We start from the raw sequence: 24,066 nt of genomic DNA, 5'->3' as shown, positions 1-24,066 counted from the left end.
CTATCTAAATGGGGACCATCCATTCGTTTAAATGACCTCAGTATATACGTAGTATGCTGACATTCCGCACTAATACATACAGTACCCGCTCATTAGTTAAACTTCTCCTTCAGCCTCCCACCACACGCACGGAACTGAGGAAATCCGCTTTTTGTTCTTCAGCACCACAAGAGCGGAATATATTACAAAATATATTGAATTTCGACTCCTTGCCTTCTCTGAATGTGTTTAAAAATCTCTTAAACTCTGAGTTTAAAGTGTCATTGTTTCGTATAAATTAATTTTATTCAATATATAGTTTGAGCATTTGCATGTGTTTTAGTCTGTGTTCATATTAATAATCTCTGCATGTATGTATATGAAACATTTGTCTAATTTTTCTTATTTGCTGCCATGTATCTTGGCCAGGACTCCCTGGAAGAAGAGATACTGTATCTCAATGGAATTAACCTTCCTGGTAAAATAAAATAAATAGCCGAGTAGGTAGTGAACGATCGATCGCATTTGGTGGTATATTCATAGCTATTTGTGTCTTTCAATCTATGCAATAGATGGTATTAAGGTCTGTTCGTTTTAGTTATTATACTAAAGCTGTATATGTCTTATGGCGGGTAGTTTAATAATAAAAAAAACTGGCGAAGTATAACTTAGGTGTTTCTGTAGAGATGCCAGAGGAGAAACGAACCTGCATAAATTATCCAATAAATGTAATCTGACAATAAAGACAGATTGTCTGTGTATAACGTATTTCCGTGGTTACTGAACACGTGAAGACTCAGTACCAAATTGATTAATTGCCGGGTCTGTGCGCATACTTAGAGCGGACTGTTCGAATGTGATGGTATCGGCTTGTAATCATTTACTTTTCCTGGGCAGTGCCTGTAACTAAACTGAAAATGGATTCTGCAAAAGAAGAAATTCAGGTATGTCAGCATTTTACAGAGACCCATTATATATGGACTGAAAACAAAAATCAGCCTGGGAAATTGCATCCCCCTCAAATATACCTAACCAGTAGAACTTCAGGACCCAGGAGTGATATTGAGAGTGTATTAAAAAGATATGTCGGAAATTCCGATGTGAGCGCCACCAACGGCAAAGGAGGCGTTTCCGACGGGAAGTGACGTTTTTGTCCGACTTCCGAGGTAATCAAACGAAGGATTGGATGGAGGTTTGTGGAAGGGGGCGTGACGTTCATGGTGCATTTGTTTGCGTTCCAGAAAAGCTATTGGTATTCTCCCTATCTAGGTGTCATCGCTGTACCACGAAGGCCAACGTGGGCATTGCGTACTTGGGCGGATCTCCAGTATAGTTGGACATTACATTGGGCTTTACTTCCTTGACGGAGCTACTTTCAGCGAGCCCTGCTTCGAACTTTGATTTGATTTCTCTACAGTAGTTCAGCCACTGTTTTCCCCATGTTTACGATAAGGGTATGTGTTACCCGGTTTGCTTTTCCGTGCGATATGGCACGAGTAATTGCTGTGTTGATTTATAATGGGGTGGTGTTGGTGTGGATTAATCTAAGTTTCGATTTGTAGTGGAGTGCGTGTCAACGCTGAGGGTTGGGATATTTTTTTGTGGGCCGGATTGTGCTTCTTAATGTGTGTAAGGATATGAATCCAGCTTTTAAATATTTTTTTGTGACAATTTTGTAAATAGAGTATTGTGTACATTGCTTTTTCACCTACAACGGTTCATCTATTTGAACACTACCAGTGCAGGCTGGTCCCTTATTGTAGGGGCCAGTTAAGGGGTACTAATTTCCTGCTCAACCAAGAGTGGGTGGTGCATTTGGAAGCAGAAAATGGGGAGTATGTGGGACGGACCAGGGGGTAGTGATCCCTGTGGGTGGAGAGGGCCACATATGTATCGTTCTCTAGCAAGGATATAGAGAAACGAAAGGACAAGACAGCCTTTATGTTACGGTTTAGTTTTTGGTAATTGTTAAAACTGTGGCTTCAGTTTTATAAAGAATTAAGTACATTAGCTATGCCCACATACCTGCTACCTTCATAAGGTGCTGGATCTATAGTTTTTCCATCCATCTTCAGATTCTGAGTAAGAAACCACTTTTGGATTTTGCAAGGAAACTGGAGTACCCTGAGGCAATCTGTGTAAAAACGCCATCTTCTCCAGTTTGTGGTAATTGTATCTGACTGTATTTTTCAGCTGCTGAAACTGAGACATTGGGAAAGGCCGTATGTAATCACACCAATCCAGTACAGCCATTGTAATGGGGAGAACTTGGCAGTAAAAATTGAGAAGTAATGTCTTGGTTCAAAAGAATAGCTTTTTCTCCGGTTTTTCATGCTTGGTGTTTGATAACTGTACTGATGTCAAAGCCATGTAGCATGCAGTTCCTCCAACAGCCGGTGACCTCGCAAACAGACGCCCAGCACTCACCAGCTGTGCTGCTTTCTTCCCCACCCCTCAGGATCCACGAGGGAGGGGCCTGCATTACCAAAAGGGGGACCTGTTCTCCTGCCCTCCACAGGAGGCGCTGGCCCACTGCATTAGTGAGGACTGCCGCATGGGCGCTGGCATTGCCGTTCTCTTCAAGAAGCAGTTTGGTGGAGTGAGTGAGTTAAAGGCCCAAAGTGAGTCCATTCTTGGTTACCTTGGTCTATTTTCAGTTTCCTGTATGGCTTGTCTGCAGGTATGTAGCATGCTCTGACCACGCATATTTGTTTTGTATGGCTTCCATATCTGCTAATCCCTATCCATTCACACCAAACAGCATTTTCCAGTCTCCTAGAAAGTTGCTTTCACTGATGCATCCCTGCTAACTGAATGAATTCAAAGTCAAGCACAATGGTACCCGTACAGATCATCTCTTCAAATGATTGTCCAACACACCTAAGCACCTACAGCATCATTTGGCAGAGATTGTCACTAAATAAATGGCATCGACAAATTTGTGGAAAAATGTAGTGCAAGAATTTTTTTTCCCTTGGAAGTCATAAATGTAAAATCGCCTATTCAATCTATAAAATCTGTTACTACAGAGATACAGCTACATCATAAATAACTCACCGACACAATATGGACAAAAGCCTTGGGGCACCTGGCCATTACACCAACAGGACCTTTTGACATCCCATCAATAGGCATCAATCCATAGGCATCAATATGGAGTTGGTCTCCCAGCCATACCAGCTGCCATTCTTCCGGGAAAGCTTTCCACTAGATTCTGGAGTGTCTGTGGGAATTTTGGCTAATGTTGCTGGGAGACGGGAGCCTATCCCAGAGGCTATGGGCACAAGACAGGGAACTTCCCCGGATGGGGTGTCAGCCCATCACATGGTGCTCATTAATCCCTAAGAGAATTTTTGAGGTCAGGCGATGAAGTTGGACATGAAGACCTAACTCTCAATATCTATTCTAGTTCATCCCAAAGGTGTTCAGTAGGGTTGAGGTCTGGTCTCTGCATGGTCCAGTCAATTTCTTCCATACCAAACTCACCCAATCGTGTCTTCATAAGGACCTTGCTTTGTGTACTGATGCACAGTCATACTGGAACAGAAAAAAAGCAAAATGGCAGCCATAGTTCAAAATGTCTTGGCATGCTGAAGCATTAACTTCCTTTCACTGGAACTAAGCAGCCTAGCCCAACTCATGAAAAACAACCCCATACCATTATCCCTCCTCCACCAAACTTTACCGTTTGCACAATGTAGCCAGGCAGGTAACATTCTCCTGGTGTCTGCCATACCCAGACTTGTCCATCAGAATGCCAGACACAGAAGTGATTCGTTACTCCACAGAACATGTTTCCACTGCTACATTGTCCAGTGATGACGTGCTTCACACCACTCCATCTTATGCATGCCATTGCTCTTGGTGATGTGAGGCTTGCATGCAGCTGCTCAACCATGGAAACCCATTCCATGAAGCTCCCGGTGCACAGTTTCTGGGCTGTGGTTAATGCCAGAGGAAGTTAGGAACTCTGCATTTATTCAGTCAAGACCAGTGGGGACTGTGCACATTGGCACTTGTCAACTCCGCTCTGTTACTTTGTGGTCTGCCAGTTGATGGGTGAGTTTTTTTGTTGTTCCTAAAGGCTTCCACTTTGCAATAATACCAGTTACAGTTGACCGTGGAATATCTGGCAGGGAAGAAAGTTTATAAATTGACTTATTGCAAAGGTTGCATCATATCATAGTGCTTGAATTCACCAAGCTCTTCAGAATGACCCCCTTTTTCACAATTGTTTGTGAACCTGTTATACACCAGTGGCAATGGGTCTGAATGAAACACCGCAACTGAATGATTGAGGGGTGTGTTCCAATACTTTTGTCCATATAGTGTACATTTAAGCGAATAAGTTTTTCTGAAAGCTTATACTTCTCCGATACCTTCTGAGCTGGATGTTTGCTTGCGTCCAGGACCCTGAGGGGAAATCTTCATTCCGGTGCCTACTTTAGACAATAGCATCATTTCTGATCCATGCTTCCAAAACTAATGCGGGTTTGTAAGTGTACACAGCACATCCGAAACACGTTATCCACTAATGTCACAGAAGTTTATTAAACAGGAGTGAAATGCCATGGATGACTGACAGTATTACATCACACTTTCAGCAAACTACCATCTGCTCACATGTATCGAATCGCATGTTTAAAAGCTTGTGTTTTAATTTGATTGGTCAGTGGGAACACATGACATGCTTGTGCTACAGACTGGTTAGAACTGGTGCATAACAAACCTTGTCTCTTACAGACAAGAAGACAGGAGAGTGCGCCGTGTTGATGCGACACAATCGTTTTGTGTACTACCTGGTAAGGAGAAGACTTGAATGAGAGACCCCTGGTAGATTCTTCCAGAAATGATAGGGCCTATCATGCGAAAACCCTGCCACTGTTCAAGCTCATTCCCCCGTGACACATCGCTCAGCTGCTTGGCCGATGATGCAATGGCAAAGTGCCATAGGCTTCCTGGCTGTCCACCATGGTCCTTTGGGTGTTGTTGTGTAGCCCAAGAAAAGCTTTTAACCAGTGTGAATGACGTTTGTCAGACTACGTGTCTTCTCCAGCTGTGTGCTTTTTCGTTGATGTATTTAACGAATACATCAAGTCGGATATGAACTGAAATGACGCTCTGGTACCTGTTGAGTTGTGGGCCTTCTCCGAGGTCCATCATGCTTTCTTAATGCCTCTTGTCCATCATCTGTTCTTTCTGCATCCTGTCAAGATCACCAAGAAGAAGGCAAATCATAAACCCACCTATGAGAGTCTGAGGCAGAGTCTGGTGGCAATGAGGACACATTGTCGGGAGAACAGAGTTACCAGCCTCTCCATTCCACGGTGCGTGCTGTTTTTCCTAACCATGGTCTGTTTTCAGCAGTGGAAGGTGTGGTGTGGGTTTGTTTGTAGGTATGTCTTGCTCATGATGTACAGCTAAACTGCAAATGAGAATGAAGTGTAAGCCCTTAATCGACTTACCGTGTATATTTTCTCTGCATAACTCCAATCCAGAATTGGCTGTGGACTCGATCGCCTGAACTGGGCAAAAGTGTCAGTGATGATCGAGGAGGTGTTCCAAGACTCCAACATTCAAATCACAGTGTATACTTTGTGAGGGCTTGGCCGCCCTGCCAAAGAAAGCTTTGTTCCAGTGCTGAGATTTGCACTATGAAGACGATATGCAATATGTGGTGGATTAAAATGTTATTTGTTGTTGGTTTTTTATGTGTTCTGTAAAATACACGATAGAACAATGTATATAATAAACTGCATTTATTATCTTAAACAATTTAAGTGGAAAATGATTCCTTTCTTGCTGCAAAACTTGGTTTTCTGTTTTTGTTGAACATAAGGTAAGACAAACCTTTTATGATGGAATCCATATGGAAACTAGTTTTTTTTTTTTTTGCCTAGGGATATGCAATGACTGGGGCTACGATAGCCTGGTATGTGTGCTGTGCACATTTATACCTAAATATGAAATGCTTAATAGTCAGCAAACAGACCACCCGTTGGGAGGGAGATGTTTCTTGTAGGCACGTGTAGATACATCCAGGATCTGCAGTACACCGATTACTTTTGGCAGCTGTCGGTATATGTAGGTAATACCGTCAATGTACAGGTGCCCTTTGTGTGACTCAAAGCGTATCTAACCCCAGAGAGATGCTTAGTTTCTATGCACAAGCAAAGGTCTCCATCTCGTGTATAAAAGCCCATATGAGGAGTAAAGTAAGATTAGATGCCCAAGAAACTGAAATATAATTTTGCACGTTTGGGAAATTCAGCCAGTTCTTATGCTTCATCCTACTTACACAAGAATTGCAAACAACTGAGTGGACTGTTTGGAATGAACTGGATTCCTCCATAAATGGCTCCTAAAATGTGTTCTGGCCTGCGTAGTAATAATAACCAAAGACGTCCTTAACAAGCAACGCATAACATTGAACTTTGCTATGTCTATGAACATTTTCTCACCACTGTCTGCTTTAAATATAATGAATCGAGAACAGGCAAGTATGTCTTTAAACTGGAAGACAATTTCCCTGAATTAAAGGAAGCTGTTTGAGGTTTTTTTGCTAATATATTTACATTTGATTGTACATATGTAAATATTACCCATGTTTAAGAATAACATGTAAAAACTATAACTGGTTTGTAATGAATACATCTTTGGCTTTTCCAGAATATGATGAATCCTAGTATTGGAGACCTTAAACAATGTAAAAATAATTGAATATGGGCCGAATTTTCAGCTAAAAAAAATAAACACAGTCACAATGCTGAAAGATAAAGGTCTTCTGACAAGCAGAATGACACATTGAGGTCGTTTTCCTGAGGGTTGGTGTCTAGTTGTAGCCATCTGACCCATAGCTCCCTGTTCCAGGCTGTTTTATTTGTCACTTGTTTATTCTTTCTGTGGCAGCTTGGCAATGCAGAGATTCCGAAGGTAGTACCACTGCAGAGCCACATGGGGGAGCTCTAAAGACATGGTCTAAAATGGGCCGTCCATTATGAATATTTGCAGAGAATTCTGGGATTTGAATGGGAGTTGCCATTCTTATGTGAAAATTATTCAACTAGAAGTCTGAGACCAGGAAAGGTAGGATGATATCTGATGAGTTAGGCAGCCTAAAGGCACGCTTTCCTGAAGCTCACACCGGTCTGAGTCTGAGTTAGATCCGTTATTGACTGGGACTGATTTCCACAGCAGCCAAAAGGAATTGGGATCCTTCTTCAACAGGAGGTCATGTGGAGTCCAACAGGGCAACATGGATACTATCTTCCAAGTAGAAAAGTGTCAGGCCCTGGCTGGTGGTGTCAGCCATCCTATGTCGTGCCTTGGACCTGTAGCGTGTAAAGAAGGCAACTCGCTTGGCAGGGAGTCTACATGAGAAGACGACACCCTAATGTTTAGGCATTTGTGCATGCTTGGAAACAGTTAAAGTGGGATACATATTAGGGCGAAAGTGACGAGAGCCGGACCAGGTGTGGGAAGAGGTTACAAGCTGGACATGCTGTGCAGGTTTAATGTGGCTTGAAAGCAGAAGTAGGCTGCAAGGGGAAAGAAGCAATTCTGAAGATCAGACCTGAAAAACAAACCAAAAAAGGTTTTAGAGGAATATTCCAGAATATGATGATTTCTGTCTTAACAAAAGGAATTCTGGAGGTGTTACTACTAATAATAATTTAAGAACGGAAGTAGTATTAATTAAACAGTAGCTAAGAAAATCAGCATTATGGCCATTAAACTTGGACAGTTCTCAACAGTTTGGCCTCTCTTACAGTCACTGTAGGATGTCAGCGAGCCTCTCTTGGTAATACTCGTAATTCTCCTGGCAGTCTTCCCATGGGGTGAAGCTCTGGTCCTCATTCTCCACAAAAGTATCCCAGGCGTAGATGAAGTCTGAGGGCTTCATCATGCGCAGCTTGCAGCCGGCCGCCACCAGAGCCTTCAGTCCCGCCTGGATCTCCGGCTCCTCCCACATGAAGAGGCGCGAGGAGAAGATGGTGAGGCGCAGTGTCTTGCGAGTCTTCAGGATCTCTGCTAGCTTCGCAGCGCAGGCGGCACAAGGGCTAGACGACACATACCAGGTGACCATATAGCGCTGGGCGGGGTCATACTGCGGGAGAACCTGGTGGAAGAAGGCCTCCTCGGCGTGGGCACCTGTGTGCTCGTCCTCCAGGTAGCCCCGCAGACCTTCCCCATTGCTGTTCTGGGCATCCACCAGGAAACACAGGAAGGTCTTATTCCGGCCTGATGAGTACTCCACGTTCTTGAACTGGAACTTGAAGAAAAAGGGGTTGATCTTCTCTCTGGAAAAGAGAGGGTTTGCATTGAAAATGTATTATCATCCAGTGTCCCATTTAAAGACCTGTCAAGATATAGCAACTGAAACAGGTTACATCCAGTGGATGGGCAGGTTCCATTCACTGGGTACTGGCACAGTGGATATCATATTATATATATCGGTGGAACATTATACATAAATATGAATCCTTGTATAAACACCCATATAAAGACCAGGACAGAACATTCTGAAGCAGTCCCACCCATATAGTTACCAGGATGCAGAACTGACTGGGACATAATAATTCACATAATGCGCAGTGTGAATAAGTACGGATCTTTTTTAACATTTCAGCATAACAATGTTAGAGTTTTATTTCAACAATACTGATAGGAAAATATGATAAAATGAAACAGTTGCACATCTTCATTAATCATTTATGCCATAAAAAAATAATTTCTTATGAGGGAAAGTTAGTATATGCCTACATTTATCCCCATATTAATCGGATGCATCAAAAAATCCCAAATAATTAGGCCATTGCAATATCTTTGAGAGATGCAACTTATGTTTCTGAGCTGGTGGGTCACATGATCATTTTCAATGCGTTGTGGAGTTTGTGGTTAAAAAAATAATAAATCGAGGGAGGCTGAGAATATTGCGTCGGAATGGGCCATGTTCAGCAACTCCTTTGCTGAGGCAGCATCTCGGGGCTGTGGCTGTAAGGTTGTTGGTACTTGTCGCAGCAGCAATCCCCAAACCCGATGGTGGACACCATTGGTAAAGGGAGCTGTCGGGCTGAAAAAGTCTTCCGAGTTTGGTTAGCTCGTGGGACTTCTGAAGCAGCTGACAGGTATCAACAGGCCAAGTGCAAAGCAGCTTTGGCGGTTGCCAAAGCAAAAACTCGGGTGTGGGAGGAGTTTGGTGAGGCTATAGAGAAGGACTTTCGGTCAGTCTCAAACAGGTTCTGGAAAACTGTCAGGCGACAGGGGGAGAGCAGGGCTTTACCCATGGTGTTAACTGTATAGTCAGGTGGTAGCAAGAATATTTCAAGGGTCTCCTGAATCCCACTGATACACCTTCCTTGGTGGAAGTAGAGCTGGAAAACTTAGGGGGGGGCTTGCCCATCTCTAGGGCTGAGGCCACTGAAATAGTCAAAAAGCTCTTCGGTGGTAAGGCTCCGGGGGTGGATGAGATTCGTCCTGAGTTCTTGACAGCTCTTGATGTTGGGCTGTCTTGGCTGACACGCCTCTTCAACGTTGGATTGGCAGACTGGGGTGGTCGTCCTAATCTTTAAGAAAGGGAACTGGAGGATGTGTTCCAACTTCAGGGGGATCACACTCTTCAGCCTCACTTGGAAGATCTATGCTGGTGTACTGGAGAGGAGGGTCCTGCCATTGGTTGAACCTCGGACTCAAGAGGAACAATGCCGATTCCAACCATGGGCGGAACAATGCCAATTCCAACCATGGGTGGAACAATGCCGATTCCAACCATGGGCGGAACAATGCCGATTCCAACACTGGGTGGAACAATGCCGATTCCAACACTGGACCAGCTTTTCAGTCTCCCAAGGATACTGGAGGGTTTATGGGAGTTTGCAAAACCAGTCTACATGTGTTTTGTGGCCTTGGAAAAGGTATACGATGGTGTCCCTCGGGGGATCCTGTGGGGGGTGCTTCAGGAGTATGGGGTACGGAGTCTGTTGTTGCTGGTCATTGGGTCCCAGCACAAACGGAGGATAAGCTTGGTTCGCATCACCAGCAGTGAGTCGGACTCATTCCCGGTGGGTGTTGGACTCCGTCAGGGCTGCCCTTTGTCACCAATTCTCTTCGTAACAGTTGGTGAAATCTACAGCAAAACGGGGATCACAAGTTTCTGGCGCTGTTATTTTGGGGGTTGTGCACTGAAAAGTTTGAGGATCCATGTTCTATGTGAAAGCGGACAAGTCTACTATGATTAAGAGACTGCACAAATTTGGCCTACATGGGAGGTCAGCAGAAAAGAACGTTAAGGTAAGACTTGCCTTTAAACACCAGAATAACATCTCTGGAATGATGTGCTCTGGACTGATGAGTTAAGCTGTTAGGGCACAATACCAGGTGTCATGACTTTGAGAAAAAATGAGAAAAAGAACCTCATACCCAGCATGGTGGTGGAGTGTTTTGCATTGTGCTGCTTTGCTGCCTCACAGCTTGTCCAACTTGTCATCATAGTGTCTACAGTGTATTCATAATCATACCAGAAAGTGTCTGAGGAGAAGCTGAACCATATGTGGGTCATGATAATGACTCCAAACATACAAGAAAATATATGAAGGAGTTGCTTAATGCTGGGGGGGGGGGATAGAAGCAGGAAACTCCTCCTCCATCACAGTCAGAGGAATTCTACACAGAGGCCCTGTCCTGTGTGGGGTAACGGGTGTAGCTCCTGTTCCCCAGGGACCCTGTCCTGTGTGGGGTAACGGGTGTAGCTCCTGTTCCCCAGGGACCCTGTCCTGTGTGGGGTAACGGGTGTAGCTCCTGTTCCCCAGGGACCCTGTCCTGTGTGGGGTAACGGGTGTAGCTCCTGTTCCCCAGGGACCCTGTCCTGTGTGGGGTAACGGGTGTAGCTCCTGTTCCCCAGGGACCCTGTCCTATGTGGGGTAACGGGTGTAGCTCCTGTTCCCCAGGGACCCTGTCCTATGTGGGGTAACGGGTGTAGCTCCTGTTCCCCAGGGACCCTGTCCTGTGTGGGGTAACGGGTGTAGCTCCTGTTCCCCAGGGACCCTGTCCTGTGTGGGGTAACGGGTGTAGCTCCTGTTCCCCAGGGACCCTGTCCTGTGTGGGGTAACGGGTGTAGCTCCTGTTCCCCAGGGACCCTGTCCTGTGTGGGGTAACGGGTGTAGCTCCTGTTCCCCAGGGACCCTGTCCTGTGTGGGGTAACGGGTGTAGCTCCTGTTCCCCAGGGACCCTGTCCTATGTGGGGTAACGGGTGTAGCTCCTGTTCCCCAGGGACCCTGTCCTATGTGGGGTAACGGGTGTAGCTCCTGTTCCCCAGGGACCCTGTCCTGTGTGGGGTAACGGGTGTAGCTCCTGTTCCCCAGGGACCCTGTCCTGTGTGGGGTAACGGGTGTAGCTCCTGTTCCCCAGGGACCCGGTCCTATGTGGGGTAACGGGTGTAGCTCCTGTTCCCCAGGGACCCTGTCCTGTGTGGGGTAACGGGTGTAGCTCCTGTTCCCCAGGGACCCTGTCCTGTGTGGGGTAACGGGTGTAGCTCCTGTTCCCCAGGGACCCTGTCCTGTGTGGGGTAACGGGTGTAGCTCCTGTTCCCCAGGGACCCTGTCCTGTGTGGGGTAACGGGTGTAGCTCCTGTTCCCCAGGGACCCTGTCCTGTGTGGGGTAACGGGTGTAGCTCCTGTTCCCCAGGGACCCTGTCCTGTGTGGGGTAACGGGTGTAGCTCCTGTTCCCCAGGGACCCTGTCCTGTGTGGGGTAACGGGTGTAGCTCCTGTTCCCCAGGGACCCTGTCCTGTGTGGGGTAACGGGTGTAGCTCCTGTTCCCCAGGGACCCTGTCCTGCACCCCTCCAGTTGTTTATGCCTTCAGGTTGATGTAAAAACCTGATAGACACATACAGTTATGAGAAACACCTTCTAGAGTTTCTTTCTGCCAAAACAAGGCAGTACCTGGTGCTACATGTAAGGATGTGCGTACTGTTTCCACACAGAGAAAAGTTATATTTTTGTTGAATTTTCTTGAATAAATAATTTTGAAGTCAAAATGTTATTGTTTTTGTTAGATTACCTGACCTTTCTCAAAAGCGTTTAAATGAAGATTCCATCCATCCATCCATTCATCCATCTATCCATCCATCCATCCATCCATCCATCCATCCATCCATCCATCTATTTCCTATACCCGCTTGTCCTGTGCAGAGTTGCTGCAGTCCAGAGCCTTTCCTGGAAGCCACAGGCAGAATAACCCACAATGGGGTCCCAACCCATAGATCAAATGAAGATTAAATATTTGTTTGTCCAATTATGTTGAAAAAGACTTTTTTTAAGGGGTGCTCTTATTTTTTCACAGCAGTGTATTTATAATAATGATTATTATTATCAATAATAAAATAATTATTATTATAAATTATAACAATAATAATAGCTTTTCATTTTCTGTGGTGCATGTTTCCTTACATTTATTCTAAATATGAAAAATAGAAAAATTGTAATGAAAATAATAAAAAATAATAACATTTATTGCCAGGTGGAATTATGTGTTTACTTTAGTGTGAGTTTAAGCTGGCTGTAAAGTCTAAGGATCAGAAGATACTGTTGTACTGTGTTGCTTTTGTGTAATGTGGTAACACCAAAGCAAATGCGCATCGATACTGACAGTAAGATTGTATTTCAATGTAGCATAAACACCCTTATTAAGGACACAGATCTTGCTGGTGTGTCCCCCATGATCCTGCACTGGATACGCATTTGGAAGTCTTTAAGAATTTTAATATTACAATGCATTACTATACTATACGATATAGGCCTATAGTGTGTCAAGACTGCTTTAAAGGCACATGATGCCATCTGGGAATCTGAAGAAGCCCCTGGGAAGTATCGGGTGTTAAGAGGGCAACCCCAAGGATGCATAGGTCATTTAAATGTTTGTATTTACAAGGGAGATGCTTCCTGTGAAGTGCTACCATTGCTCACCCTGGACACTGAACCCACATTGTCCAAACTAGTGCAACGAGCAATGAGGATTCAATTGCTGATCTAAAGATTCGAGTCGACAGTTTTATTGATAGGTCACTATCGATTCCTATAGATCTAACACCGAATCAACAGAAATGTTCTCACCTTTATCACACTAATATCTTTATCATTAATCAAATGAAATGGCTGAGTAAAGCTTCTTGTGATTTTACTACACAAAAATGTTAAAGGGCTTCCATTGTAATCAGCTGATGTGTTTAATAAATTGTAACAAGTCATTTGTTAGCATAAAAATTGTTTATGGTGCTGTATTTTTTGAAGATTAACAGATATAGTGGCTTATCTGAATTTATATTTAGTCAAAGACAAAATGTATGTAGGAGTGTCCAAGTGCTAATGTAACTTTGCATGACATTGAATAATTTATCTTTTTGTTGACTATTGTACAAAATGCGTCTCCCTACAGCCATCCCTTCACCCTGGTTGGACTCTACCCCAATAAATGTGACCTGATATTTGGTCTTGGGACAACGTCATGTCCAAATAGTGTCAAAACAAATATCTGTTTTGTGTAATGGTTTTTAAGCACAGTGCGTTAAACTGATAGCAGCACAACAAGTCTGAGTAATTTAAGGAATAGAATAGCATCAAAGAAAAGCATTTTGATGTTAAATCCCTCGATGATCATTGACACTGTGACCTGCATGCCCCTCAGATGAATCCAGTGCCTATATTCAGTCTCTGACAAGCTGAATATCTGTCTTCTGGTAGCTGGGGAGCTACGCAGATCCTAGCTAGCTAACAGACACTTCTGTTCACTGCACATTTAAAAATACTCTATACTCCCATGCACAGATGACCTGTTTAGACAAGCATAGTTTTATTTATAACTGGCTTTGGAGTGCAACGCCAAATGTATTGCTTTTATTTCTGCTGTCGTGAAGGTTTTTGTACCGAGCAGATAACCCAGTACAGCTGTTCGCCGCACACAATTGTAAAAGCTACAATTTTATAATGAAATTAGTTTCATTACCATTTTCATTACCAACTTTGTCGAAGTTGATATTACAGGTAAAAGAAGTGGACAGTTTCTCTGTCCAATAGTCTATAGTAAGAAGCTGATGCCAGTCATTGGTTGTCCACTGCATGTGCAGACAGCTGTACCCCCCCGACCTCAGAAACCCAGAGACCTGAAACAGAGGTATGGAAGTACGGCTGCTGGTACCCACCCTACAATGATCTCGAAGGGAGGCAGCTCCATGGGTTCCACCACGAACTCCTCGTCACCCCCACTGGCAACCGCCCCCTCTCTGGGGGCCCCGTTCCCCACTGTCCCCTCAGAGGCTTCTGGAGTGTTTTCTGTGGCCTTCTCTGTTGGAACTTTCTCCGCAGCCTTATCTGGGTCCTTCTCCATCTTCCTCTCCACCTTCTTCTCTACCTTCTCCTTCTCTGGGGCCTTGTCTGCCTTCCTCTCCGTTTTTTTCCTCCCCGGGAGCTTGCCGGGAGCCTTACCCTCTTTTTTATCAGACATTGCTAGCACTAGAGCAGCGACTCTAGACAGAGGTTGATGTCAAGCGGGGTTCTTAGAATACAAATGGTTTGAATGCGGACTGGGGGGGGGGGGAAAGTTTGTAGGAATGTGAAATTGAGAGAGAAGGCAGGGAGGGTGAGAAAGCAGCAGGGTTAGGAGAGAGAGAGAGTTCAGAGGGCAAGGGAATGAGACAGACAGCTGCTCTTATTCCAAGTGCAGCTATTAAAAGCTGGAGGCGCGGGGGGGGGGGGGGGGGGGTGTGGTCTGCTGAAGTTGGTACAGGTCTCCAGTTTGGATATGGATAACTGATACAAAGGCTGTGTGTTAGAGGAGAGGAGGAGGGGAATCCTTTCTTTCCACTGTGCCAGTAGGCCTGTCTCCATGAGGAGCAGGTCATTTCTGGATACCACACAAGATTTCCAGAGCTCATTCAAACCGCTGAATATTAATGGTCAATGAAGGGTAGCACTAATCAGCATGCACAGTTACATACTTGGTAGGTAAAGCATGCTTGTTCAAGGCGCAGGAGGGTCTGCTGTTGAACCTTTAAGCTAGTTGCTTAACCTAAATGTCTGTGCTTAAACATGAAGCTCTATATCTGAGTAAAAACTGTAAAAGGGCGTTGGGCTAAAGCATTAATTCTGCATCTGAATAATAATAACAGTAGCAGTCATTCAAGGTGACTGTGGGTGCGTCCATTACTGCGGAGTCTCTCCTTGGGATTGAATCGACTGTCTATCCCCAGCGGCAGGATCCTGGCACAGGCTTCTGCAAATGAAGGCAGCTCTCTCTGGGTGACAGTGTCAGGTTTGTCAGTGCGACAGCAGGTTGCAGCCTATTAATACTTTCTTCCTGGCCGAGCAGGTGGGTGTTTAAATTACACCATCCCCTGCGCCCAAAATCCTCATTGGGATGTCCCGGCTAAATCCTGGCATTTGCAGGGGTGTGCAAACTGGCCAAACTGGAGATTTGGAGAGGTCCCCCATTCATGGCAACATAAGACATTCAATTTTACATGTGTGTATGCGTGTATATTTAAATTATTAGTGGTGGTACTATAGCATGTCTACATGGGGATCTTGAAAATTATATATGCAGTATGCATGTGTTGTTTAAAAAAGTGCAGATCGTAAATATTACATTTGTTTTCACAATTGTGGTTAACTAATTTCTCAATGTTGACTTTTAAAGACATACTTCCTCCTCAAACGCAAAGGTAACCAGACCCTGGATGATGAAACTATTTAAAGTCACTACTTTAATTTAAATGCTTTAAACTGGTGTTTCTCAACCTGGCCCTCGAAGCTGAGAGGCAGGGGAGGCAACCTGAGGACCGGGCTGGGAAACATTACTTTAAACACCTTTAAATGTCCTCAACTTTTATAATTATATAAAGTTGTATAATATTAGAAGTAAAGGAAAGGCTCAATGTCAAATTTTTCAGTCTATAATATAATATAGTATGTATCACCATACAGTAAATAAACAGTTGATGGTTAATAATTCAATATATTTTGTCTATAAGTCTCATTTGAATACAGCAGGCATTAAAAACAGGCAAAGGTAGTTCTGTCAGTAGTGAACGATACCATTAAGCTACACATGGGAGCTTCCATGTGCAACACATTAGTGCATTTATAAATAACAAAAGGTCCCAGGTTTCATCTATGCACAACATGATGCTGGCATCTACCAACTTCTGTGGAGTGAGGAACCACATGACATGGCCTTAAAATCTCTATAAACATCATTCATATACGGGATTTGTAGAAATAAAATCATGTGGAGCGTGTGGTATATATGGGGACCTGCCCATTGTCTGCAGAGGTATGCGTGTGCAAAAAAAACATAAGATTGACATCTGCTTCACAGTCGTGAACTCCCAGTAGGACATTGGAGGGAGTTTCCTGGATAACATGAGAGCCGCGTAGAGTCACATGCTGTGTCTGTCCTGCATTACGGCCTCCTCTTCCTTCATGCCGCCGCAGAGTGCATCGCGATCGGCAGCACTGGCGGGATGCAGCAAATGGCAACACGTCCTTTTAACCTGCCTGTGCACTGTGGAAAAGCGGAACCACACAGTGCATAGAGCACAGATACTGACGGGTGTCCTTTCTAAATTTAATAAAGGACACATTGCTTGAATACATCTGCCAGTGGATAGAGCAGCTGGAAATCAACTGCTAAGTACATTTCGAAAACAGCAGGTTTGCTTGTAGGTGCATTTCTTAAAATCCTGTATGGGTGAAACCAACTCATTGTGAGTTGCTGAACTTTTTCTAAGGGATGTTAAGTGTTAATCCCAGTCACCCCTCGCCTTCTCATTGTTAGAACCGTCCAAAGAGTTTCTGAACACGCCTTTTAACTTCTTCACCCTGGCGCTGCATTTGCATGCTCCGTCATTAGTGGGTTTGCTGGGGCCCTAGGCTTTGACGAACTGGTGGTTGCTCCCACCGCCAGCAGCACTGGGGGTCGTGGAAACACAGCTGCCACTCTGCACGTCTACCAGGCCCATCCTCTGCCGGCGCTTCCTCTGCTCCGTCATCTGCACAGCACATACCACAGGCATGTCAACACGTCGACGCTACCTTTCATATTGTAATGCTGACATCAGAGCACCATCTGTTCCCTCGCCATTGTATTGGTGCTGTTTACACGATTTGACTGGATTGTAGAGAGTTAGATTAATAGAAATCTCACCTAACTGTTCTATAACTAACGCACTTTTCTTACATCCCTACCAGAAGAAATCCTCATAGTCAGATACGGACACTGAAATACTCCAAAATTAAATCTTTATATCTTTTTGCAGAAAACCTGCCCGGTGCAATTAAATTTTTTTTTTTACCTGTTCCTTCAGCTCAGTCAACTGTCCTGTGAGATTGGAGACAAGTTTCATGGTGGAGGCCAGCCGATCCTGCAGATTTCTCATTTCGTTCTGCTCCCCTTCACCCTCAGTGACCACCAGTGACATGGCCTGCATACGCGGGAACCAGTCCAGGTTCTTATTCTGAGGGAGGAGTCACATGACTGTGAGATGGAACATTTTAATGAATGATTTGACCAATAGCTGCTAGGGGAAGTTTTTCCACACCTGAACCACACTTATGAAGTCATGTTTTCCTGAGCTTTCTCATTACCGTAAAAGTCACATGGAGATCAAACGAAGGCCAAGAACTATGAGTTTCTCACCGGATGATCTTATCTAAAGCACTACCCATCCAGTTAGGTTCATGTTCTGAAATTGATTCGGACACTGGCACTGCAGACTTTACTCTACTCAGATCCAAATGAAAGGTAGTCGTACCTTGATCATTCTGGCCACATAGCTCTCTGGTCCCGTATAATCAGTCTTGTTCTTCTCCCTCACCAGCACTATGAAGTACAAGTAGTTCCAGATGTTGTGCTCCATCTTGATGTGCTCTTCAAAGGATACTGTCTTGTTGTCAAATTTATCCCTCTCCAAGCCTGAAGAAGGGAACCAACACCAATCTCACATGCAGGTTCCAGTGACAAGCTTCTTGCCCAGGTCTTGGCTTCAGTAATAAGTAGCATGTAGTAGCTTCAAGGCAGGCATTATGTTCATAAAGTAAATGTTAGAATAATTAAAGGCTTGCGCATCTACACTATGTAACAGCTGCATAAATCAACTGTAATAATAATAAACATTATTTATAAGAATTATAATAACTGACAAGAAGTGTATTTATTTAATTATATTAATTCATACACAATATGAATGGTAGTAATGATATGTAGCTTAAATTATTTCTTTTAAATTGTAAAGAAGGTACAAGTGAGATTGTACGTTTAAAATACAAGATCCTGGATTATGACAGACCTACTATATTAACATTTGATAGGATTTCTGTGGTATATGTTATTTATATAGGTTATCTACTGTACGCATAGTGGAAACTATTTGACCAGAGGACTTTGGTTTTCTAGGTTAGGTGTTGGACACAGCTGTCATGCCATTAGTAAGCTAAGAATACGGGATTACCTAGCTGGACCATGACATGAGTCTTTAAACAGAGGAGGCTCCAGTTTGTACCGAGGATATCTGATCTCACTCCTCTATGTTGTTATTTGTACCCTGAAGAACATTATGTGAACTGTATCTATGTATGTATAAATCCTGATATTATAAAGGGATTCCTGATAAAACAAGTCATGAACTTATAAAGCTCTTGAGACAGTATTCTGTACCATATACCTCTAATGTGATTTTATGAGTAACCATAAGTCTTGATTGTTATTTATGCAACTACAGTAGTTGGAACTTGGAAGCTCTAATGCTGTCACAGATTTGTTAATACATCTTTATGTCCTGTTTCCATACTCCGTATAGATTATTGACTGTGCAATCCAACAGCCTCATGTGACATTTCTTCTCTTACCGCATATAAAGCAGGTGGTCTTCAGAATCTCCTCTTTCTTTTGCTTCTCGCTGCGCAGGTCTGCAAAGGTGTCAATGATGACCCCGAAGATCAGGTTGAGAACAATGATGATGACGATAAAGTAAAACAGCAGGTCATAGACCACCCGTGCTGGGAAGAGCGCTTCCTAAAGACCATGCAAAGACAGAAGGAAAATGTAGTTCAGGTGTGTATATTTGTACTGTTTGGAATGAGGAATCACTAAACTACATGCTTTATAAAGAGTATGAACATATTGCAATGGCCAAAAAGAAAGAAAAAATGTATGCATGAGTGTAGCTTATATATGACAGGAGGACTATGCGATGCAAAGTCACGTGCATCTTTGGACGGTCTGCGCAGCACATCTCCCACTCCTCCCCCATTCCTCAGGCCGTGGTTCATTACGGTCACAATGCACATCAGGAGTGTGTCACAGGCTCGCTCCGAACTGTCCTCCTCTTCTGAGGTTGGAGACAGAGGTGAGGCAATGTTATTTCCCACACAAGATACAGGTTACCAATGTAGGCGATGGGGCACCAGCCTGAGAAACTACTTACCCTCGATAACCACAGGAACCCTCTCTTCTGCGGAGCAGCTCACTCGGTCCCCGGGACATGATCCAAATGTCTTGTCAGTCGTGTCCTGGTGTTGAGCATCTGTATGTGCAGAATGTGGCACAGCAATGCAAACTGCTCTGGTAACATCGAACATTTGTCCTACATAACACCGTATTTGTATGAAATGTTGTAATTGTGTAGTAACAGCGTTTACACAAGTCAAACAAAATGTCTAGTTACAGTATGTGTTATACCTAAAGTAAAAAGGCTACAAGAGTAGGATTCCATCCACACCAGTGAATATTTCAGACACATTACGTTCCTGAAAATGTTTTTAGTCGGTAGGTACAGTGATTTGTTTGATGTTTCCAAAAACGTAGAGATTTCTAAAGTCCTAGATCTGAGTTTTCTTTGTGTTTCTTTTATATTTGGATCCTTAGTGTCTTTACTAATGATTGTGTTACAAATGAATTTGTGTGGAACAGAGGATTTATGCAAAAAACTATGGGTTTGCTCTCTTGATAAACTTTTATATTTTGCGTGAACATACACTGGGGGAACATTAGTCTCTGTGTAACTTGTAAATTGTAGGTTGCATAATGCACACTGTACATAATTGTACTGTCTTTCCCTCTTTTTTCACCAATGTTATGTGACACCTTATATGCCATTTGAATCTGTTGTTCATAAAGTTGCAAGCAATATGAAATTTTGATAAACTCTTGGCATAATACCTGTCTTTCTCTGGCTGGTGTGTAAGTACTTTCCGACTCAGGAATTATATATAACAAAACATCTCCCCCGCTGCGCTGAATGTCACTAACAGGCTTTGCTCCCTGCACTGGCCCCCTCTGCTGGTACCTAGTAGTGGCAGGTGGTCCACCTCCATGATGAAGTCATCCCTGAGGCAGAGAAAGCCCACGATGGAAAAGAGGTAGACAAGGATGAGGGCCAGCAGCGCGGTGAGGAGGATGGAGCGCCCATTCCGCGTGACGCTCTTGATGACGTTGAAGAGAGTCTCTTCCCGGTAGATCAAGTCAAACAGCTGCGTGCAACACCAAACCCAGAATTAATTAAGCAATATATATAGAAAAATAATTTAATTAAATAGAAGAGCTTTTCTACTAGAGGACCGTCTTCCTCTTCAGCTTGTGGGCGCTTATACTCATTCATCTTTTTGCTTTGCATTAATTTAACCCTGAGTTTGTTTGAGTTGCACAGTGCAAAAGTGGGGACTGTGTTCTGTCACAATTGGGTTGAAAAAATGGATTTTTGCGAACCATAATTCTGTAAAGCAATTAGAAATGTTTATATAATCCATCCATTTAAATACTGTTGCTCTTGACAAATTAGTTTATGGTTCACAAAGAATGTTTGAAAATTTCTGGTAAGCACTTAGAAAATATATTCTAGTCAGAGTGCTTTAAAGTCATATTAATTTCATAAGAAGCTATAAACAAGACAAAATGCCTCATTACTTGAGAGCTCACTAATATTAAATGTAAGATCAGACTATGTGCTGTAGCCTGCTAGCTTGTATCTCTAAAGCTGTTCTGCCTTTGTGTCTATAGCATGTGTGCCAGTGTTTTTTTAGCATGTTAGCATGTGATTCTTTAGCCCATTTTCTCCGTGGTGCATTATTAGCTTTATCATTAGCTTTTCTGTCACTTTTCATTGAGTCCCTGCCTTTCTAGCCCTTATCCTGCTTTTCTATAGCTTGCACGAGTTTTTTTTTTAATGGCTAAGTTTCAGGCTAAGTGTCTGTATGTAACCTTGAGGGACTTACCAGGATACTGTAGAAGAGCTCATGGACACACAGTCCCAGCAAACTGGTCAACACGTAAGCCAGGTGGTAGAGGAACTCCATGTCCATCAGGACGGCGCGGTACCCGTTGATGAAGGTGCCGTTGTTGCCCACAAAGCTGACCACGAATACGATCTTATTGATAAGCTGTGGCAGGAAGGCAGGAAAGCACAAGAACAAGAGACATGAAGAAGAGGTAACAAAGGGGTGGAAAATGCCATGTTATTGACAGTCTTCGTCCACAGCAAACACCTGAAGAAATGCTACTATAATCAGAGAGGTCTGATTTCATGTCTATTCATAATGACAAAGTACCAAAGACAAATCTGACTTTCAGTGCAGTTTTTTTGCAAAATATTGTATGTTGTATAAATACTTATGCCTAGTATTAAGCTCATCACTTTTCTGTAACTTTTAACCAGCCTAATCACACTTTACTGAGCAGCTGGTGACAAAGAACAAACTTACACTGAGCGTTCCAAATGGGTTAAGTGACTGGGGGGGAAAAGAAATCTCATACAGTCTTCCAAGCATCAGGGGACAAACTTACATTAAGCGTTCCTAGTAGGATTAATGTGGGACCAATGCCAAAGTAGTAGATTGAACGCAGAATGAGGGCAATGGTGAGAGGCCTCAGGCCATAGCGCTGGGAGAAAAGGCCCATGACAGACAGGCCAGCGAAGCCCCAGAACAGCATGCACAGCAAGGAGGAGTCAACAGCTCCTGTGGAGGCAGGACAAACAGGACTTCAGCACACCGGTGATTCTTCTTCAAGAGCATCTTTCAACATCTCAACCTACATCCTACAGGGCCCTCAAATGTGATCATACTTCAAAAGCACCGAGGGTTATTCAGGACTTCAGCACATCTCCCACACTGAGACACCCTAACCCTAACATCACCCCACTCACATTCTTCATATTGTATCTGTTGCTTGACAGCATTTGATCGGTTATCAAGAACAGAATGTTATTAGAACATTCCCTTATGTCTTGTTTAGTGGCAGAGACTAAACAGAGTGCGACCCATAGTGCAAAACGTGCAACGACAAATACAAGCATAATGCAAATCACCTTGTCCTGAATGGTAAGGGTAGAAGAAGGCAATAATGAGGTTGATGAAGACGGCCAAGTTGAAGGAGATTGTCCCCCACAAGGTCATCCGGCGAGAGAACCAGTACAGAACCGGCATGCCTGGATAACAGCAGACCAGTCAGTTAGGTGGCACAAAATAAAGTGCCTTCCCAGGACGAGATCATGATAAAATATCAACACAGCGATAAGGATACTGGAGGAACAAATGAAGGAGGCTGATGTTCTGCCACTTACTGCGGAGTTTCTTCTGCCACTTCATCTCATTATGCAGAAAGGTCGTCTGTTGAAAGAAGTCAGTGACCTTGCTGCCCTGCTCATCCTGCTCGGTGGTGTTGAAGACACGGACCTTTGATTCTTCAGTAAGGAACTGGCAGATAGGGTGGACTGTGAATATAATCTGCTCCATGCTGCGGTCATCCCTCACAATCTGGCATGAAACAAAGGAGATAGAGACAGATTGGTTTATATGCTCTGCCTTCGATTTTAGTATTAGGATTTTCCAGATTTTGAATGTCAAGCTTCATTTTAAGGCCTAGTTTGGATTTATACATTTATTCTTTAATTAGGTTTAAGTTCTGTCAAATTCACGAGTACCCCGAAAGTAATCTAGAACAAAGCTATGGATGAAATTTGGACACCGAGAGAACAGAAACAGTTGATAATGACGTGCAATAATTTTGAAAATAAGGGTGAAGAATACCACTTCCCAACAGAACTTAATATGAAAATAAAACTACATACTTATATCTGGATATTTACTGTACGGATTATGAAATTAATGATCAAATAAAGATTGCCAAAAATGGCCCTTTCTGGATTATAAAGAATTGTGAGATTGAAGAGGTGGACTGTACCTCAATCTGTGAAGTGTGTAACTCATAGTACTTCAGTGGGTCCTCCTCTTCTTGTTCCACTGGGACCGATGACTTCAACATCTTGGACAATGGACGGTTGTTCAAGTTGAGCTACGGGCCACAAAAACATTAATTGAGCTTGAGGAAGACAGGGCAGTAAATGAGTGTTGACATATACAATGTACTTGTAGCCTTGCGGTTGGGCTGAGCCTTGACATTGTAGTAGGTCTAGGTAAGATAGACTGATGCAAGATATCAACTCACCATTGAGGAAATGCCCTCCTCCCCATCTACCTTTGAACTCTTTAGGGATTTAAGCAAATTCTGAAGAATCTTGTTATGCCGGGCCAGCTGCAGAGAGACATCAGAATGCTGAGAGCGATCATGATAAAATGGGATATCAGTGCAAAATGCTAAGGGTACATTTGGCTCCTTCCTGACCAACAGATACAATTCTACTAATGGAGACTCTGCTACCTATTAATCAGTTAATACATTTAATCAAGCAGACCTGAAGCGCCAGGATGTAGATGTTGTGTCCGACCTCACGATCGGACACATCACCATCACAGTCACTCTCATCTGAGTATGCCTTCTTTATGACATCAACCTGTATAGGTGGAAAGAGACACCATCAATGAGGTGAAAGGTCTAGAAAGGTCTAGTCATTCAGGTTACATTTCAAAAAGAATTACCTTTAGTCTAGCACATTTTAACAAGTTGGCTTTTGAAATGATAATCACAGGTTTTCCCCCTCAACTCATAACTCTCATCTTCATTTGAAAAGGGTAAAGATTAGCACTGTGTTGATTAGCACTATGTTGATTAGCACTACTGTGATTTGCTCACCTCCACCCATA

At 43.5% G+C, this 24,066-nt stretch overlaps 3 protein-coding genes and 1 long non-coding RNA gene across 6 annotated transcripts in view; 2 read left to right on the top strand and 2 right to left on the bottom strand.

Moving 5' to 3' along the window:
• Positions 1-792: 792 nt before the first annotated feature.
• oard1 (O-acyl-ADP-ribose deacylase 1) lies at positions 793-5,598 on the top strand. Of its 2 annotated transcripts, none has more exons than XM_049016331.1 (5): positions 793-923; positions 2,438-2,600; positions 4,723-4,781; positions 5,194-5,306; positions 5,478-5,598. In XM_049016331.1, the coding sequence occupies exons 1-5, from the start codon at positions 897-899 to the stop codon at positions 5,578-5,580; spliced, it is 465 nt and encodes a 154-aa protein (XP_048872288.1). In that variant the 5' UTR covers positions 793-896; the 3' UTR covers positions 5,581-5,598. The 2 variants fall into 2 exon arrangements, with proteins under 2 accessions (XP_048872288.1, XP_048872289.1); XM_049016332.1 differs by lacking the exon at positions 793-923 and adding an exon at positions 1,207-1,433.
• A 123-nt stretch (positions 5,599-5,721) lies between these two features.
• Positions 5,722-14,699, bottom strand: LOC125744479 (C->U-editing enzyme APOBEC-2-like). 2 transcript variants are annotated; one of them, XR_007398397.1, is made up of 4 exons: positions 14,175-14,699; positions 7,749-8,279; positions 7,449-7,552; positions 5,722-7,310 (listed from the first exon to the last, which is right to left on the bottom strand). XR_007398397.1 is itself a non-coding variant. In XM_049016329.1 (3 exons), exons 1-2 carry the CDS (start codon positions 14,474-14,476, stop codon positions 7,751-7,753), a joined length of 831 nt encoding a protein of 276 aa, XP_048872286.1. In that variant the 5' UTR covers positions 14,477-14,698; the 3' UTR covers positions 5,722-7,552; positions 7,749-7,750. The 2 variants fall into 2 exon arrangements, 1 of the variants encoding a protein (XP_048872286.1); XM_049016329.1 differs by having other exon boundaries at positions 5,722-7,552; positions 14,175-14,698.
• Positions 8,274-13,504, top strand: LOC125744480 (uncharacterized). The gene is made up of 2 exons (XR_007398398.1): positions 8,274-10,269; positions 12,033-13,504. It is a non-coding gene; the product is annotated as an uncharacterized LOC125744480 (long non-coding RNA).
• Positions 14,700-15,907: 1,208 nt separating the features above from the next.
• The window catches only part of itpr3 (inositol 1,4,5-trisphosphate receptor, type 3), a 41,924-nt gene continuing 33,765 nt past the window's right edge, over positions 15,908-24,066 (bottom strand). The window contains exons 45-58 of the mRNA XM_049016328.1: positions 23,718-23,816; positions 23,471-23,557; positions 23,207-23,317; positions 22,587-22,779; positions 22,332-22,451; positions 21,809-21,981; positions 21,241-21,405; positions 20,316-20,499; positions 19,455-19,553; positions 19,233-19,358; positions 18,877-19,038; positions 17,784-17,944; positions 17,325-17,486; positions 15,908-17,021 (exon numbers count right to left, since the gene is read on the bottom strand). Coding sequence (XP_048872285.1) covers positions 16,899-17,021; positions 17,325-17,486; positions 17,784-17,944; positions 18,877-19,038; positions 19,233-19,358; positions 19,455-19,553; positions 20,316-20,499; positions 21,241-21,405; positions 21,809-21,981; positions 22,332-22,451; positions 22,587-22,779; positions 23,207-23,317; positions 23,471-23,557; positions 23,718-23,816 — 1,965 coding nt within the window. The 3' untranslated portion in view covers positions 15,908-16,898. The remainder of the gene's footprint in view (positions 17,022-17,324; positions 17,487-17,783; positions 17,945-18,876; positions 19,039-19,232; positions 19,359-19,454; positions 19,554-20,315; positions 20,500-21,240; positions 21,406-21,808; positions 21,982-22,331; positions 22,452-22,586; positions 22,780-23,206; positions 23,318-23,470; positions 23,558-23,717; positions 23,817-24,066) is intronic.

This window comes from Brienomyrus brachyistius, chromosome 6 (assembly GCF_023856365.1).
Source record: "Brienomyrus brachyistius isolate T26 chromosome 6, BBRACH_0.4, whole genome shotgun sequence".
NCBI classification, from domain to species: Eukaryota; Metazoa; Chordata; class Actinopteri; order Osteoglossiformes; family Mormyridae; genus Brienomyrus; species Brienomyrus brachyistius.
Note: the sequence above shows the minus strand (reverse complement) of the source record. Positions and strands in the feature narration are given on the sequence as shown.